At 37.4% G+C, this 19,618-nt stretch overlaps 1 protein-coding gene and 1 long non-coding RNA gene across 10 annotated transcripts in view; one reads left to right on the forward strand and one right to left on the reverse strand.

The window, feature by feature from the left end:
- The window catches only part of ptpn3 (protein tyrosine phosphatase non-receptor type 3), a 104,043-nt gene that overhangs the window by 5,264 nt on the left and 79,161 nt on the right, over positions 1-19,618 (reverse strand). For 6 of the 8 annotated variants that reach the window (XM_016994484.2, XM_062984655.1, XM_062984654.1 and 3 more), the window contains 5 exons: positions 14,684-14,774; positions 12,109-12,170; positions 7,739-7,885; positions 5,706-5,834; positions 1,434-1,579 (listed from right to left, as the gene is read on the reverse strand). In XM_016994484.2, the coding sequence (XP_016849973.2) occupies positions 1,434-1,579; positions 5,706-5,834; positions 7,739-7,885; positions 12,109-12,170; positions 14,684-14,774 (575 nt within the window). Of the gene's footprint in view, positions 1-1,433; positions 1,580-3,262; positions 3,773-5,705; positions 5,835-7,738; positions 7,886-12,108; positions 12,171-14,683; positions 14,775-19,618 lie in introns of those variants that run through there. The other 2 variants (XM_062984656.1, XM_062956967.1) reach the window with 2 other exon arrangements.
- On the forward strand, positions 1,483-19,470 carry LOC103279187 (uncharacterized). Of its 2 annotated transcripts, none has more exons than XR_009999606.1 (3): positions 1,483-1,562; positions 7,623-7,820; positions 17,890-19,470. It is a non-coding gene; the product is annotated as an uncharacterized LOC103279187 (long non-coding RNA). The 2 variants fall into 2 exon arrangements; XR_009999605.1 differs by lacking the exon at positions 1,483-1,562 and adding an exon at positions 5,829-7,212.

Genomic DNA, 19,618 nt, shown 5'->3' on the forward strand with positions numbered 1-19,618 from the left:
TCCTTGCAGATGGCCAGTTATCTCACACCAGAAGTGCCTTGAAGCTTCTCAAGTCAGTTCTAACATAAAAAACCCACAAAAATAATTGCATAATACACTGAAATCAACATAATCTATTGTGAAAAATAACCAGGCCAAGGGGCTTAACCAGGAAATTTAGCCAGCTTTGCACAGTTATCATTTTCCCTGCCCACTCTGAGCCAGAAATGAGAAAGAAAAGTGGAGATAACAAAGCACTTAGAATATAAAGCTTTTTAAAAAATGAACTGGCTATGCTGAACTGCTTTAGATTGAGTTGTTATAAAAAGTTTTTATCATTTCAATAGTATTTTGTCTTTTTAAGTTTAGTTTTAAATTATTGTGATAGTTTAGTCTAGGGGTATCAAACTTTTTTTCATTGAGGGCCATATCAGCCTTAAGTTTGCCTTCAAAGAGCCACTGAATTTATTGATACTTCATAAAATGGTCAGTGCTTTTTAGTTTTTACCTACATTGGGTCCCCAGATGCTACTGAATCACTTTTGATTATCCACCATGTGAACTGGAGATAATGGGAATTGCAACCCAACAGCACTTGTGGCTCAGAGGGGAAAGGTCCAAGGGCATTTTAAAGTCAGACATCATATCCACAAGCCTTTTATCTAATTTTAACCCCTACTCTCCTAACTAAACAGAAGAAACTGCAGCCTTCCGGGTGTTACTATATCACAACTCCAATCAGTTCAAGACAGGATGTCTAGTGATGAGGAAGACAGGAGTCCAGCATCTGGAGGGCCACATAAAATGACATAGCTGGAATCTGGACATCGTGACAGATATGGTTTAATCCTATTGATTAGACACATATTCATCTTTTTTGTATGTTTTTGTTGTTATATTTTTGCTTAATTGTTATATTTTTGTTTAGATGTTATGTTTTTGTTTAATTGTTAGGTCACCTTCATCACCATAATGCTCATGGGTTCTCCACCTATGGCAACAGGCATGACTGAAATAAATCTCTATCGCTTTCCCCTTTTTAAATTCTGTTTCCAGTGGTTGAGGAAATTTTTTTACAACCTTCAATATTGGTAGCAGACAGGGCGCCACGCAAATGTACTTGAAAGGGCTCTTTCTCTAGTAGAGGTGTCCTTCCTCCAAATTTCTCTGTCTGCCTACCAACGCAAGAAAATCTGGGAAGCAGTAGCATGATCTTTCATGAATGCAAACTTAGCTAAGTTCGTATTATCCCAATTTTTTGGCAATAAATTCTGTACATAAACTATGTGTCCTTCTCACATACACATTGTACAACAATTCATAAAGCAAGCTTCCTCTGCTTTGACGCAATCTATGGAAAAACATTACCAATTCAAATGAATGTGAAAGCCCCTTAGCAACCCTGCCAGAGCAATTTTGATTCAGAGACTATTATACACAATAATTTATAGTACCTGCAGTGAACCAGAACTGGCTCATTTTCTATTCTCTTTGGTCTCATATAGGTCACAAATTCCAAAAAGGCTGTGGAATCATCAGGGACACCATGGTCAGGCCATGCCACATACTGGAGATGAGTAACAGTGTGTTCTTCTTCTGTCTGAAATGAATAAACATGTTCATGAGATGTTATTTATGGGATTGCTGTGAAAACAGCCTCAATTAAAACAAACCACCAGAAAATTTCTTTCAAGTATGAAATGTTCCTCAGTTCAGAGTTTGGGGATTACAGAGCTTAGTGTTACAAGAAACACACTATGTTTGAGATATAAAATAATATTAGAAACAAAAGAAAAAGCCGATTTTATCTTTTATAGATTCCATTACTGAATCTCATTTTTCAGACCTCCAGAATTGCATAAACATAGGCTGCATCTACACTGTATAATGAAAGCAGTTTGACATCACATTAACTGCCCTGGCTCAATACTATGGAATCAAGGCTGTTGTGGTTTCACAAGGTTTTCAGCCTTCTTTGCCAAAGAGTGTGTCTGCTCACCAAACAACAACAGCTATGACTCCATAGCATTTTGCTATGGCAGTTAAAAATGGTCACAAACTGCATTAATTCTGCAGTGTAGATGTGCCTAACACTGAGCTTGGTAATCACTATTTCTTGCAACACTTAGTACTAGAAGTCTACTAAAATAGCTCTGTTTTCTTTGTAATTGGAATGTTTTATTTGCTCCTTACTTCATGTAAGCGAAATTACATTCCCTACAACAGCCCTAGTGAATGATAAACAGTAAACAGTTTATAATTCACTGTTTGTAAGACAGAAAAAGTCTCACGTCCAGAGAATGCTAAATCAAGGCCAACTGAAATGCATTTCCTGTGACCCTTTCTGAAGTAATTCTCCTTTTTCTTTGGAACTATACACATTACATTTTAAATATTTCTTTTTGATGGTTCTTTTTTATCTAATTTTTAAAAACATCTATATCTATCTATATCTATTTATATCTTCTATATCTATACACATAATAAAAGTTTCTGATTGCCACCCATTTACACAAATCTGTTAGCCACAGCATGCTTCAGCTGTACCTCATCCAAAAAAAAAAACCTGTTTAGCAAGGCTTATAAATGCTGATTTATTATCATTAATGTTTAATTTTTATACTTGTTTTATATACCTATATACTTGAAGTCATATAAACATTTATTGGGCAGAAAGCTGTTACAAATGGAAAAAAATTTAAGAAGCCCTGGGGCCACATTACAATTGAGTTACAATTGATTTTATATACCATATCACACATTTTAATTGAACCAGTCCCTTTGAGAAACTATGTGCATAGGGCAGCTGAGTGGCTATCAATGAGCTGCATTTGATAACACAGTTATCTAAATCCTTTATCTCATCCCATATACTATTTTACAGGAGAAAGAAACTCACTATTGTGAAGAGCAATTTTCCAAACAATGAAGTTTTATGATAAGTTACCAAAGGTACCCTTTGGTTACAAATCCTATCCATTCTCTACCACATCGTGTGTGTATGTATGTATGTATGTATGCCACAGTAGTGGCAATGAAAGTACTAGAATTCCATGGTCAGTCTTACAGGATATAGATTGTGAATTGATTGTATATGAAGTACAGGCAAGAACAATTTTGAGACTCAATGCATTGTGTGCATGTGTGTGTACACATACACTGTTCTATGTAAAGGAAAGATCATAGTATAACTCAGTTTTTGAAATGTTGCTTGTTCCTAAGTAATTGTGGATGTCAGCAGCCTTCCGCTCAATACCCCAAGTAATCACAAGAAACCTCATGCTAGGTAATTAAAAAGCCATGATTTTATTTGGTTACAGTTTATCAGTTTATCAGGGCTGGCACCCAAATGAGTCAGAGATCCCCCCCCCGGCTCGTTTGACACTGTGATAATACCTATGACCCCAGCCTCAGTCTATTTAAGAATATATACCCGATATGATGCAGCGTGACTACTCAGGGGTGAGTGTATCTGGCCACACCACATCTGTTGGCCAGGGTTCCCCCCTTGGATACCCTTATCCACTGCCAGTGCCGAATTTCCCTGGTGAATAAGCAGTTTCCTGACTCATGCCAACTGCCAAACCCAAGCTGTGACAATACAGTAATACGCTAGGTACAGGGAGAGGAGGTGTGCTGAAGTTCGCCTTGGAATGGCTGTGTGAGGCAGACATTCCATCCTCTTCTGGAAGGCTTTTTTGATCAGTACTGCAGTCCACAACCTGCAAAGGACTGCTGGGAGTTCCCATTCACTCCCTGGCTGCCTTCCCCCTTCTTCTGGGAATAAAGATGCCTGCTGAGACAAGTACCATCTTTCTCTAGAACTGTTTTAGGTTCACTGTGGCAAGTACACATAAATCAATTTCTATATATATATATATATATCTGCAAGTGTGATCTACAATTTAGCTTAAATCCCACTCTCCCCAGAAATGGTAGTAGCGGCCTAGTCTGCTGCCTCCCCTTACTCAAATATCTGTTCCCACTCCTCCTTAATTGGGCCTTGTAAGCAAAACGAATAGGGCAAGAACTTATAAGTATGCTGAGTTACATTAATTGGTTAACTGTTCAACACACTATGTAACAAAATTTGAAAAATATATGTTCCTGGTTTGAAAGTGTTATTTCCTGTTTAAGTGTGTAGTACTTAGTTTGAAAGTAGTTGTTATACTCCAGAAACTTGGTTTTAAAGGCTGCCACCATTTGTTGAATTGGTTGAGACTATGAAATATTCATTGAAAAACTAGCAAAACGTGCTGCAGGTTGTCCCGCAAAAACAAAGTTTGGGCAGTTTAATAAACCTTTCCCATGATTTTATGATAGAATCGATTAGGAAATGACATTTATAACCCAGGAACATAAATTGTGTTACGTAGTGTTATCAATCAATTGGATTTTAACCCAGCTTTTCTCCCAGGATGGAGAAACATCAAAATTGCATTATCATTATTAATCCTCTCTTTGGATTTGTTGCTAGTTTGATAAATGGATCATTTGCAGTAGTATTTACATCAAGACCTAAGCAACATACCGTGTTTCCCCAATAATAAGACCTCCCCAAAGAATAAGACCTAGCAGGGTTTTGGGGGGATTGCCAAATATAAGGCCTCCCCTGAAAGTAAGACCTAGCAGCTAAGGCTGCAGCAGAGTTCCATTGGGAAGCATGGCTGCAGGGCAGAAGCAGCACACATACATACAAGGCTTCAGCTTCTTAAAGGTACAGGATGCATTGGGATTCTCCTCTCATCCTTATTCCTATCCTATGCCATGAAACTGATTATTTTATACTATTATTCTATTGCCATATTATTATCATCATATTCTGTTACTATTATTATATCCCATTATTATATTATCCTATTAATATATTTTAAATCATTATATTATATTTTTCTATTATTATATTATATTATTATTATATTATTATTCTATTATATTTTCATATTATTATATTATTATTCTGTTATTATTATATTCCATTTTATATTACCCTATTAATATATTTTATATCATTATATTCTATACTATTATTCTATTATATTATCATATTATTTTATTATTATTAGCATATTCTGTTATTATTATTATATTCCATTTTATATTATCCTATTAATATATTTTATATCATTCTATTCCATTCTATTATTCTATTATATTATCCTATTATTATTATTATATTATTATGCTATTCTGTTATTATATCCCATTATTATATTATCCTATTAATACCATATTATTATCATTTTCTGTTATTATTATATCCTATATTATATTATCTCATTAATATATTGTATATCATTATATTATTATTATATTATCATATTATTATTATAGTATATTATATTATTCATAATTCATGACTACATTGAAACTAGAATAGAGAGAAATCAGCGTGGAAACCTTGTGAAACCTAAATTACAAGAGGTACCATAGATTGTTGTACATGTAAATAATGGTAGTAACAAGAAATTCTTGATAGGATTCATAGTTTGTCTGGTTATGCTGGTTTGTGATGACAACTACTTTACAGTATATAATAAATGTTCATTTTGTTGTTATAAATGTGAGCTCTTCTTCATGGAAAAATAAGACATCCCCTGAAAATAAGACCTAGTGCATTTTTGGGAGCAAAAATTAATATAAGACCCTGTCTTATTTTCGGGGAAACAGGGTAGATGCACCATATATAATATATTTCAAAAAGCATTTTTCTTATAATTACTTACTTCAATATTCGTAATAAGAATTTCTCTGAAGACGTAAGCAATGGTGCAATCTTCAGTGCGACACTTGATACGAAAGTTGCCAAATTCCACAATGTCAGGGGGATCCGGCCAATAAGGATGGCATTTGGTCTAAGACAGGGGGAAATCCCAAAGTTGATGAAATGAATATATTCAAGTTTTCCATCTAGCAGCATTTGCCTTATCTATTTTGCACCATCTCTAAGAAAGTTACATCTCATTTGTTATGCAATGTTAACAACATATAAGAGTGCATAGAAGGAAGGCAGTAGCAATGTATTTATTATCACAGTCCATGTAATACAGTCAGTCCTCAACATTTGCTGGGGTTAGGGGCAAGGGGTACTCGTGGAAGTGAAAAAATGCAAATTGGAGGATCTCGAAATGCCTACAGGCAATATAGGCCATGGGAGGGGCAGTAGCTCTTAATTCCCTGCTGCCATGCTGCGGCTCAAGTGGGGAGGATGAGCAGGGATGTGTAGATTTCACAGATGACCACTCAAAGAAACATGGTTACAGGTAAGCAGCCATTATTTCTCTTTTGTGGCCTCTGGTGAAATGAGGACATATGGTAGACTAGCAAGCCACGTACCTTGGTTGGTGGGCATCATGCCACTGCTGAGAAGATTGCTCTGCCAAATGTGGTATGTCTCTGGGACTGGATGTCTATCTTGTAATTGGTTGCAAATGTGCAACGTCCACAGAGAGGAGAGGCTGGGACGGCAATGGTAAGCATGGCTGCACCGCAGATGATTCCTATGGTTCTTGCACTCCCCTTATCTTCCGCTTCTTTTGGCTGGCTTCTGCACAGGTGAGGGGGTACGACTGGCGTTTGGCCACTTGTGCTGGCCGCCTATGTCCTTGGCATCAGGCTGGGCACTGGATCCTGGCACCAGAGCTGCTGGCCCGAATGGAGCCAGTGCAAGTGCCTTTTCACAAAGGTGGGCCTTCAGTTGAGCCTCCCGGCTCTTCTTCACCCTTAGCGTAAGCACCCGGCAAGCAGGGAAAGAGTGCACAGAGTGCGCCTCGCCCAAGCAAAGATGGCACATAGAATGTGTGCCTCCCTCAGGGAGCTTATCCCCACAGGAGGTACAGATCTTAGACAAAAGTCTAGTCATTATACAGACCAGGTCGGGGTGCCAGAAAGGTAAGGATAGTCAGGCCGTTACGGGTCAAGGTTTGGAGAAAGCAAGCTTAAGTCAAAACCAGTCCAAATCAAGATCAATAAAGTTTGTAAAGTCAGAGAGGTTTCTGCTATGCTACTGCAGAGTCGGTGGAAAAAAGGAACTAAGGGCTACTGTCTCTCCCACGGGCTATATTGCCTCCTGGGGTATGTGGGCGGGGCCGTAGCTACAAGCCTGAAAGCTTTCTAGAAGGTTCCGTTGATTGTTGCATAGGTGCATCAACTATCCTATATGTTCATTTCACCAGAGACCACAAAGGAGAAGACCTGTTACTGAATTTTGCAAGCCTACTTTCAAAATGCAGAGTAAGATTGTTTCATGATACAAGGCAGGAGACAAAGCAGAAATAATTTAATTTTGGTCAATGTAAATAATTAAGAGATTTCATTTTATTCATTTTTTAAAAAGAACTCTCTAATATTTGTTTTCCCCCCTATAAGTTTGACATAAAAAACTTGTGATCTAAAAAATGATATGGGAGACGATAAAAGTGACAGATGGTCTATCTGTATGTGGTGGACCACAAATGCCAAAATATCATTCTACCAATCCTAAAACTGCTATTAGCCACCTTGTATTTTGTGTAATAAAGCTTGATGTAAATGGTTTCAACAAAGCAAAACAATAGTTTTATGTTTGGGCTGCCAGTATAAAGTATTTGACATTCACAAAGTGCAGCTTATTACTGTTTTTATTTTTATTTTTTAAAAAATAGAATATTGAACAGAGAAGAAACCAATTTCAAAAGCACATTTCAATGTCCATGAAAGTATTTCTAAACAAACCTCGACATGTGTAGAACGTATTGAACAGGAAGCAAATTCTACCTACCCGCCCTCGTTCTGTGAGAGTTGTCAACATGATAATTAGTGACAATTTGTGATCCCAAACTGCTTGCCAGAAATGAACACAGGTATGTGAAAGAGGGCCTTGAGTGGCAATATATTTGTTCACAATGCCAGTGGAATATATTTCCATCTAGAAGGAAAAACACAACTGTAAATAAATGTCACTAGAAAATTATTTGGAAAATTTGTGACTAACAATGGCAAAGTCATGAAATGTTCACACATACATACACCTACCCACCCACAAATACATATACACAGAAGATTTGAAGTAGTACTTAAATACTGTAGTGCCGAGACATGAGAGAAACCTCCCACAGGATGGTAAAACATCTAGGTGTATCCTGGGCAACGTCCTTGCAGATGGCCAATTATCACACACCAGAAACGACTTGCAGTTTCTCAAATTGTCCCTGACACGAAAAAAGAACTGTAGTGGCCACATACAGGCAACTACTCAAAAATGATTTGAAAATTTGAATAGATGAAACTGGCAAATTAAGATATGCTTCTTTTGGACTTTAGCTCCTAGACACCCCAGCCAAAGCAGGAAGACCAAAGTTTGAGAAACACTACATTAGACAGTACCTTGGAAGGAATCAGTATGCTTTAAAGGCCAATCCATACAGGGGCATGTATGTGAATGGAACACCACATGAAGGCATGACCAAACTTTTACATTCTCCATGGAGTGTTCTTGTTATGAAGTAGAACAGACTCAACTTGCATTGACCTATATTTCAAAATATGCTTCCAATTTGAGTGTAAGGTTGATTTAATTGAGTTCTATAGAAATGGTTCGCAGCCACTAAATGGTGAGCAGTCATAGTTGGACCAGCACATCTTCCCCTGAGGCTCATACATAGGACATCATATATCCATGGATATATTAAGCCCCAGGTCTAACCTACTCATATTCACCCAAGCATAATGCATCGTCAATTGTAATGCTCACCTCAATTTTGAAAGTGTGCATTGCAAAAAAAGAGAGTAGATTTGTTGTAAAATGTAATTTGTGGCTTCCCCATGCCTGGTGGCCATTCTGCTGCCCTCCTCAAAACAGTAGACAGGCAAGAGGCAGCTGTGCCCCTCCATCAGGCCAAGGCTGGCAAACTCACCAACCTAAATCTGACAGACGGGTAGTGGCTTCCCAACTAAGACCTCACTCACAAGGAGGAGGATGTTTCAAGGCCTCGTGAATGAGGCCTGTTGAGAAGTCATGCCCCTCCATCAGGCTGAGGCTGGCAAACTCGCCAGCCTCAGCCTGATGAGTGTAAGCTTTGCCAGCCTTGGTCTAGCCGACGGGCATGGGTGGGTTTATGTGCACAATTCTATCATACCATCAAATGTAATGCAGTTTTGGCTAGGTAATTTAGCCAAAAATGTGAGCAATAAATTTGAGTAAATATGGTACGTGAAGTTAATCTATTTAGATAAAAGACACATTTCCCACCACACATACATTTAGTTCACACATTTTTTTAAAAAATCACATAATTTTTTAACCACTTGCAATCTATCAAAGACTCGTAAATTACAGAGCATCATAATTATTTTCCTACAGAACTCAAGTCCACAGAAGCAAAGTCAGGAAATATATTATGAACAAAAGTATAGAATGTAATCGTCTCTACAGCTTATGCATACAACTTATGTTGTTTGGTGACATATATAAAGTTTTATATGCAGTTGCATTCGAAAACCTCACAATTTAAGCATTTTCAATATTTGTTCTGTCTCCACACTAAATGAATTCGTGACAGATCAAACGTCAAATACTAAAGAACTATGCAATTAGTTCTACATGACTGGAAAATTCCAGTACTCTAAATTTAAGTTGTTTTTTTGTTTTTGTTTTTACATACCCATGCGACATTACTCAAATCACATTGGGATTTAATATTTTTTTAAAAAAATTAAAGAGTGAAATATACTACTATGTTTGCGCAAGCCTGAAGTTGGATGCATAATTTTCCAGAATAATATTTTAGGCAATGTTTATTAAAATTAACCTTTTCTTTTAATTCATTTATTTAATAACAATATTTCTTTTCGACCACAGTGAAAATACTGATGTGAGCAGCCTATTTTCATGGACCAACACAGTGAGATCCAGCAATCACTTATTTTCAAAGAATGGCATTGTCAAGTGAAGAAATGCCAATTCTTGTTTGTCAAGTTTCCATTCAATTTTCACCCAGTTATTGCAACCTGAATAATTCATCACTCTCTATTATAACAAGGAAGAAATTTGAGCAAGAAATGTTTTCTGTGATTCACTTTTGCCAAGAGTGCCACCATTTAATCTTCAAGAGCATGTTGAGTAGAGGAAAGATAGTCCTGTGGCTTATTAAGGAGATAAGGTTATTTTATCTCCATAGGCCTACTACAGAACTTCTAGATTCACAGGAGGAAAACAACAAATGAGAAACAAAAGTAATTTCAGGTGTTAAGACATATATTCCAAATCACACATCTGGATGAATTTTAGTTGCCAGTCCAGATAAACTAATAACTTGCTAAGCTGACATCTACAGTCTCACATTATTGGAAACTTGAATGTCAGTGAGCTGCTGGGGCTTAGGAAATGTTGACTTTGTCTGTGGTTGTCCCATCTGATAAGCCATTGTTTTCAGTCTTCTCACAGATAGGTTAATATCCTCAGGCCTGAATTGACTATACCCACTCAGAATAGCCATGATCATTCTGGATGGGAAGAAAGAAGCAGAGGGGGCTGATGGCCCCCTTGTCACAGGAATGGCGGATTCATTGCAGGCATCTATCCAAATGCTTAAAGTGCCATCCCAAGCACCTAGGAAAAACTTTACCATTTCTGATAGCTATTTCAAAGCATAGATCAAAACCCCTGATACTGCAGCCAGCTACCAGCCTTGAGCATGAGAGGGCTTCCTGCCACAACAATAACAACAGCAACAACAATTTCTTATGTTAAATTTTGCTTAGACAACCAGATCTTTGTTCTTAGACCCTGAATTTCTCTTTAACCCCACTCTCTAGTCCCCCTTGATTCTTGCTTTTTCATTCTGACTTTTGGCTTGACTCTGACTTACTCTTGGATTGTAATACCAGTTAGTCCCATAACTCTTGGCAGAATTTAGACTGCTACCTAAAACCATCCTGAAGAAGTATTTCTCCCTACTGTCTAGCTTTTTAGCTGTGTGTGGCTATTCACATGGATGTATCGCTACTTGCAGGCTGAACTGAAACATGACTTAACTTTGTCATTTTAGGGAGATAGACTTCCATATTCTCCAGAATAACAGAGTTAACTCAAACTCGCTCTTTTCATCTGAATCTGCTCACTATTTTCTTTAATAGGACTGGAATCATAATTATTACTACACTTGAATTTTTTGTTCTTTGTTCTCTATCAACGTAAAGGCCAAAGAAGATGTGTTATTAAATGTGACTCCTTACATTTAATATACACATTTTAAGACATGGAAACAACACAGCAAATATAAAAGTAGAATTTCACCTTGTTTCCATGCTTGGCTCTGATGAAAAATTATTTCCTAATTATTGCAAATAAACTTTTCAATCCGTTATCAAAATAAAATAAGCCAAACTTAACGTTTAGCTAAAGGCAAGCATGTGGGATAAAATACTTCATTTAGTCAATTTATACACCATTGCGTATAATTTTAAACTTGCTAACTATAACTGTGCTATACATATGTTTGCTTAGAATTGTATTAAGCTATCTGTGAAATGATGAAATAAATTAATAATCCTACCTAATACTCATTTTCCAAAGTGTGAAATTTGGCCATTGCTTAATTATGAAAAAGAAATTATTCCAACGAGCAGAGTAATATTTGTGAATTCTTTCACTAATTATTTAAAGAATATCTAGTTCTAATATATAATACTTTAATGCTTAATAAAATATGTTTGAAAAGAAGGAAGTAAACCATATATTAGTAGCAAACATATTTTAAAAGATTCTAATAGTAAACCCAGAAATGTTAGGTCTTTAAATCTTGTGTTTCCTATACTCAAAGGTGCTTATATAAGAATAAAAAATGTCTAAGAGAGGAATTATACATTTTTTCTTAACTGGTTTCTACAGATGTTACTTACCAAAATGTTTGTGTGAGTATGTGAAAGAGAATATGTTAATATTAAATGTATAACTTCCTAATCTTTTTAGCAGATACATTTTAAACCTATCAGAAGTAAAGATAATCCTTGTCTTTTGTCTTCCTATTCGTTAGCAAGATTTGAGTACACAAAGGTATCTGAGTTATTTTTTTTACTACTAAACTTTGCATAAGGTCATCTATTTTAAGCACGAAATCCTTTTTTTCTTTAGTAATCTGTATTACTTACATTCACATAATTTGCATTTATATAATTTTCCTCTCCTCGTAATACTACTCGCGTAATATCATCTGTTGGAAGAAAAGCAAGTAATGAATACTAATTAAGCTGAATGAATAAATGTAGTACAGATCTTTAAATCACATTGAAGGGAGAAGAATGGGTCTATTAACTGCACAAAAATGAGCAAATAACCAATTTGTTGGCTAGCCAAGCTAAACAAGACTGCAGTGCATGAATGAAGTCATTTTTATAGAAACACTACATAAATAATAAATGTAAGAGAAGGAAGAAATATGCAATCAAAGCTCCTGTTCAAGGCTGTAGCCATCATGGAACAGAAGACTTTAAATACAGTATTTGGCTCACCAGAGATGAGATGGGAGCTGAGTGAGAAATACGATGGGATGCTTACTTGTACCTTGTCACCAGGCACTAAACCAGCACTCTGGCCAAATTACAGAGTTGGAGGGTGCCTGCAATCCCTGCCCTTGTAAAGTGAAATACCATGAAAGACTGAGGAGGTGTCATGAGTGGATTGAATGAGATTGTATGATTGGTGTCCGGCTAAGGGCCTATTAAGGCTTTTCAAGGCTAAAAACACCAAACTAAGAAATTTGGAACCTGGAAAACTGCATTATGGAGAAACAAAGGAGGTGAAGAATTCATTGTGGTTTTGTGTGTGTGTGTGTCAGGAGCGACTTGAGAAACTGCAAGTCGCTTCTGGACTGAGAGAATTGGCCATCTGCAAGGACGTTGCCCAGGGGATGCCTGGATGTTTGATGTTTTACCATCCTTGTGGGAGGCTTCTCTCATGTCCCCCCATGGAGCTGGAGCTGATAGAGGGAGCTCATCCGCGCTCGCCCCGAGTAGGATTCGAACCTGGCAGCTTGCAGATCAGCAGCCCAACCTTCAAGTCACAAGGCTTTAACCCACTACTCCACCGGGGGCTCCCATTGCGGTATGAAAAGTGCTGATGAAGAAAAACTGCCAAACTGATATAACTTACCTGAAAACTTTTGGTGTAAACAACAAATGCTTACATGGTCAGAGACAATTACTCTTTAAGTTAAAGAAGTCAGAAACAATGGCTACTTATGTTAAGGAAGAAAAACAACATCTGCCTGGAACTGAGTCTTAGCTGAATGACAGGCTAAAAATAATCCAGAACAACAACAGCAAGAAGTTGCTATATAGAGAGAAATTTTTCTCTTCAAAAAATGTAGCAGGTCTATGAGGAATGCAGCCCGTCCACTCACCTCCTTCCAAGATGGACTTACTGAAGAACAGTGAGTATGGATGATTGAATGTATGTGGAATGAATGCTGAGTATGTTTCCCTTTTTGTCTGTGGAATCAATATAGCTACTATAAAACCAGTACTGGGTCTATGTTTCTACTTCTTTCTCTAAATATGCCTGATGCAATTTGTCCCAATGAAAATGGATTAAAGAACATTTTTAAGTTTCAAAAAGTATTCATGACAGAGGGGAACAAAAGCTGTCTCTTACTTCTGAGATTGCTAAGAATGCTAATCTTACATTCAGGAATGGGTGTTTCTTTTCTTCTTTTCCTGTTTCTATTTACATGCGGAATCAGGTTGGGTGCATTTCTCCCTTTTCTTGTCATGTTTTAATAACTCAATGGGGCACATCTTTCCTAATCCAAGTATGACCATCTTCTCACACACTTCAATGTCCCATTCCTCACTTCACTGACACCCTGAATGCTTTAGGCTTCAGATCCCTCATATTCTATAGACCAGGGGTCCCCAAACTAAGGCCCGTGGGCCGGATGCGGCCCTCCAAGGTCATTGACCTGGCCCCTGTCCTTTGGAGGTCTCTTTGCTTACCTGTGGTCTTATGAGATCATCTAGATGGTCTTTGAAGGTCTCTTTGCTTAGCTACGGCCTTATGAGACCATCTAGATGGCTTTTGGAGGTCATTTTCCTTACCTATGGTCCTATGAGACCGTCCAGATGGCCTTTGAGGGTCCCTTTCCTTGCCTATGGTTTTATGAGATTGTCTAGATGGCCTTTCGGGGCCCCTTTCCTTACCTATGGTCTTATGAAACCATGTAGATGGTCTTCAAGGTCCCTTTCCTTATTTATGGTCTTCTGATGGCCTGATGAGATCATCTAGATGGCCTTTGAAGGACCCTTTCCTTACCGATGGTCTTATGAAACCATCTAAATGGTCTTTGGAGGTCTCTTTGCTTACCTATGGTCTTATGAAATCGTCTAGATCAGGGGTCCCCAAACTAAGGCCCTCCAAGGTCATTTACCTGGCCCCTGTCCTAAACCTTAGATTTAGGGTTGACCTAAGTCTGAAATGACTTGAAGGCACACAACAACAACAATCCTAATTTTGGACTATTTCATCATAGTCCGGCCCCGCAACAGTCTGAGGGGCTGTGAATCGGCCCTCCACTTTAAAAGTTTGAGGACCCCTGCTATAGACCTTTAACAATAGTTTTTAATTTGTTTGGGAAGGAGAGGATATGCAATTTTGCTCCCAAAATGATAGGTGTGAGCTATTTTTATATTAAAGAGAACAAATGTCTATATATATAGAATTAATACTTACAAGGTAGAACATCTTTGTACCGATTTTTATCCATATTCTGAGGTAGCTTTGCACAGGTAATAGCTAAACCTGGTTTTTTTCTGTAAAGTTGCTGGAAGACAATAAGATTTTGTTTCAATAAATAATTCAGTTAGTAAAAAGGCTTAAATCACTTTCTTTTGAATTAATTTCAGATTGATTTTTTACTTTAGTTCTTTTGGTAAGCAAATCAGATAAAAAGCACTCTGAAATTACGGTAGTTTAAAAGAAAACATACTCCCACCGAAAGAATTTTAGCTAAAACAGCAACAGAAGTTCAAACAGAACCTTCATCAACATTCTTTCTCTGATGAGAAAAACATAATAGGCATAAGTGATGATCACTAGAAAGGTTTTTTTAAGAGTAAGCATTCCTATGGAATATTTCTATTGAAGCTTTTTTTTTTTTTGTGAGAACTCCCACCAGAGCTTTATGGACGCAACCTTTTAAGTAGGAAATCTGTGTATAATTGATACTGAGGCTTTTTAGGAGCCTCTTGAGTCAAGATAAGAGAAAAGGTTTTATTTGTTTGGATCTTAGAATACTGCCCAGTGCAGATGGCTTGCCGGTTAATGGTACTGATACTCAACCCCAGACTTAGATATAGGATGGAAAATAATTTACCTGAAATCAAAACACTCAAGGATGACATTGATTCCATTCTAATCAATTTCACAATGTTCAAGATGTGTTGAGAGATAAAACAAACTTCGCATTGAAAATCAACACATTTGTAAAACTTGTGATGCATAAAATATGCATAAAATCATGTTGATGTTTTAAAATTACAAACAGATAAAATATATACAGTTTTAGAACATGCAAAGTCAATAAAACTATGTATACAAATGTGTGTGCATTCAGAGAACTGCATAAACAAATGGGTACATTAAGAAAAACATGCATGCGAAGCAAATACAAATTTGAGAGGAAAAACAAAGCCATGTAACCTGCTACTAACCAAAGATGTGACAGGAATGCAAGTGGGATTTAAGTGAAACAACAAAACTGAGGCTGAGAGTTTTTCACACCCCTTGTGGAAAGCCCCTAATCCTTTCTGATGTTACTGAATTTCAGCCTTCCCCTGCTTTTGACAGGATTTGGAGGACTACAAGGTTGTATTATAAATCTTGTTGACGGCAGCTTTGATAAATGATTGTAATATATGCAGCACACCTTCCAAGGGCTCCATTAACATTAGACATTGCTGCTCACTCTCCTCAATAATTTTAATTGGAATAGTTTTGGGATGAAGCACATCACTGAACTCTTGACTTCCAGTTCCCTTAAGTACAGCAGATCCCATGGTTCTGGGAATATTTCAGAATATTCAGTAACTCTAGAAATAGAGCCCCCAGTGGCGCAGTGGGTTAAATCGCTGAGCTGCTGAACTTGCTAACTGAAAGGTCGGCGGTTCGAATCTGAGAGTAGGGTGAGTTCCCGCTGTTAGCTCCAGCTTCTGCCAACCTAACCGTTTGAAAATATGCAAATGTGAGTAGATTAATAGGTACTCTTCCGGCAGGAAGGTAACAGTGTTCCATGCATTCATCCTGGCCACCTGACCTTAGAGGTGTCTACAGACAACACCGGCTCTTCAAGTCAGGCACAACTTAATGTCAGGGAAAAACCTTTATCTTGCCTAGAAACCAGAATTATCTTAACTACTGAAATGCAGAGAAGATATGTTTTGCTGCCATTTTACAAGCATTACCCTGGGTGACAAGGGAGATGGTGAGGAAAGCATACAGTACCTTGTTAGGCCAGACCTATAAGTGATCTTTGGACAAATGATCTTTGTGAAGAACTTTGGCTGAGGTGGTGAAAAAATCCATTTTGTCACTATTTTGCAGACTATGAGCGCTCCTTATTAAAAATGCAAGCTTTCATATGCTTTCCATCCTAATAAATATATCATTGCCTTCCATTTGAGCTCATACAAGGATAGAAATTCATTACTGCTATCCTCTCTAAGTTGGAGTTCCATGGATCAGTTCGTGATCGGGCTAAGCTCAACACTTAAATGGACTCATTTTTTAATCGTGTCAGAGGCAAACTGAGAATATAGTGTAAGTTGCTTCTGGTGTGAGAGAATTGGCCGTGTACAGAGACACTGCCCAGGGGATGCCCGGATATGTTACCATCCTGTGGGAGGCTTCTCTTATGTCCCTGCATAGAAGCTGGGGCTGACAAATGGGACTTCACCCCGTCTCTCACTGATATTAATAATTTTCCTGATGCGTGTTGACAGGGGAACTCTTCCCATTACAATGGTGCTAGTTACCAACTGAGATCGCTATTGTGTCATTCTGGAAACACCATCATAAGGTATTTCTCTGAAACTCTTGATCCTGCTAAGGAAATTGTAACTGCTACAAAGATTACATGTGTGATAGGCCCCTAGTGCACTAGGTCTTGGTAACAGACAAGTGTGTCCAAGACCTGCACTAGCAACCATAACATCTTGTTTCCCGCAGGATATTCTGGAGGTTAGCTCACCATCATGGAACACTCTTCCCTGAAACATAAATTCTGAATTTATGGTGTCTAGATATTTGAACAAATGTTTTCCCCAGTTTATAACCAAGACACATAATATTAGCCTGGGTGTTTTTTAAGCTGAAATCCTTTTAATACAAACTGAAGAAATTTTTGTTCCCACTGGGATTTGGCATGCTTCTAGGGACTACGAACACACCAGTAATGCTGTTAGGAAAGCTGTGGACATTTTTGGCTTTAATGTTAACAGTAACTGTGACTCTGATAGTGACTGTTAGGTAATCAGAAAATACCATGCACTATAAGGACATGTTGACAAAGTACTAAAGTCAACTTTTTGTCATACAGTTCAGAAAGTGAATAAGAGCAGTCAAAGTTGGCTTGAATTCTAATGGTAGTCCCAATTAGAATATAAAGATTAAATCAGTGGCAATTACATATGTGTTTACTCACCATTTAACAATTAATGTAATGGTTGTACTTTAACTAGGACTACTGATAAGAGTTCAGGCCCTTTGATCAGAATCAAATTACTTTGATGTTGGCATCCAGCAGTGTATGACTAAGAGATGGATCCTGCTCAGAACCAAGAGTGTCTGTCTCCAACAGTGGAGTGGAAGATATTAGTGACTAAGACTGAACGAAAAGGTACAAAGACAACTGACAATCAAATATTTTTTCTTCTTCTTAGGAATCCTCAGAGTTGATAACAAGGATGTGGGCGTGTTAAGAGGAAAAGAAAAGACCCGTCAGTCTCAGAAGACACTAAGGAAAGCAGATGTCCTGGGACATAGCATTTTTGCTGACAAGCTTGAAGACGTAGCAGCAGCAACAAAAAACAATCACGTCAGTTGGGTATCACTGTAATCAAACCAAAGGACACTCTAGATCAGTGTTTCTCAAACTGTGCTCCTCTAGGTGATTTGGATTTCAGCTTCAAGAAATCCCAGCCAGCTTACTAGTTGTTAGAAATTGTAAGATCTGAAGTCCAAAACATCTGGAGGAGCATAGTTTGAGAATCTCTGGTCTAGATTAATTAATAACTCCTCACTACAAAAGACCAGGCCTTAGCAACATGATAAACAGAGCTGGATTTAAGCAAAGCAGTGAAGAACCTGGAACAATGAAAGACTTGGCATGTACTATAAGTATAGCCAGACACCTGGAAGAAGGCAAGAAAAATATCCTGAGGCATGAAGAAACCCAAGAATTAAATAGATGCAAAATTCACATGAAGAATAAGAACAATAAAAACAAAATGCTAGCCAAATTGTTAGCCTAGCTCTAGAAATTTCTAAAGAATACATATCTGTAGAAGTTGTGTGTGTGTGGCTGCACAGGGGCAATTAAGAAAATGTGGAAGTTATAAAGGAACAGATGGAAAAAGCATTTATGTTTATTACAAATACACAAATTGGGGAAATTATGAATGCATATTATGAATACATATCCTGACCATAATATTCTAGAAGTTGCAAAGAAGAGCTTGGTATATTGTTAGATGGATGTCATCCAGATATACTGTCAATTAAAATTTAGATTGTCATAATGATACTGAAGAGATAGCACTGCAAAATATTAAAATAGCCAATTAAATTGCTGCCTTCATATTTGTTTTCTTCTGAAACAGAAAACAGAGAAAGGTCGACCTGAACTGCTTCAGCAATAGCTTCGCCTGCAATTATATTGCATCTGCACTTTATTATCAGTCCTGGTCCTATTGTCCTGAGTTTTGCACAAGCCCAGCCCTTCCCTCGCAATTCTCAATAGGCCCACTGTTTGGTTATGTGATGTTGATCGATGCATTTTATGATGTTTTTATTTCTTTGGTTTTAATTGTTTTTAATTACATTGTTTTTGTTATGTGTTTTAATTTTGTACCTTGAATTCCATGCTTATTCTGGGCTTCACAATGTAAGCCATTCCGAGTCCCTTTGGGAAGATGGAGGCTGTTTATAAGAATAAAGTTATTATTATTTAACAAAATGGGAAGGCATAAAGATTAGGGGTGGACATTATGGGGAGGGAATTGGGAGGCAGGTGAGGGAGGGCAATGGTAACCAAACCTGTATAGGTCCTTTTTAACTTGTGCAATATAATAATTCTATTTCGGCCAGCACCTTAAACACTCTGACTCAAACACTACATCAGCCCTGTTGGCTTGTCGCCAACTGCCTTTTTACATTTAATATTTTAACTGTTTACTAATATTAGATCTATTAGTAAATATGTCCTAAATGTTTGATTTATATATTAAAATTTCTATTTTTTATTTTGGAGTTGTTCTATAAGTACACCTGATGTTGTTTATTTTATTGTTTATGATTTGATCTGTTTGTTATGTTTTCACATGTATGTTTGGCATTGAATTTTGCCATTATTATGTTGTAAACTGCTTTGATTCCCTCCAGGAGTGAGAA

Source organism: Anolis carolinensis, chromosome 6 (genome assembly GCF_035594765.1).
Source record: "Anolis carolinensis isolate JA03-04 chromosome 6, rAnoCar3.1.pri, whole genome shotgun sequence".
Classification (NCBI taxonomy): domain Eukaryota; kingdom Metazoa; phylum Chordata; class Lepidosauria; order Squamata; family Dactyloidae; genus Anolis; species Anolis carolinensis.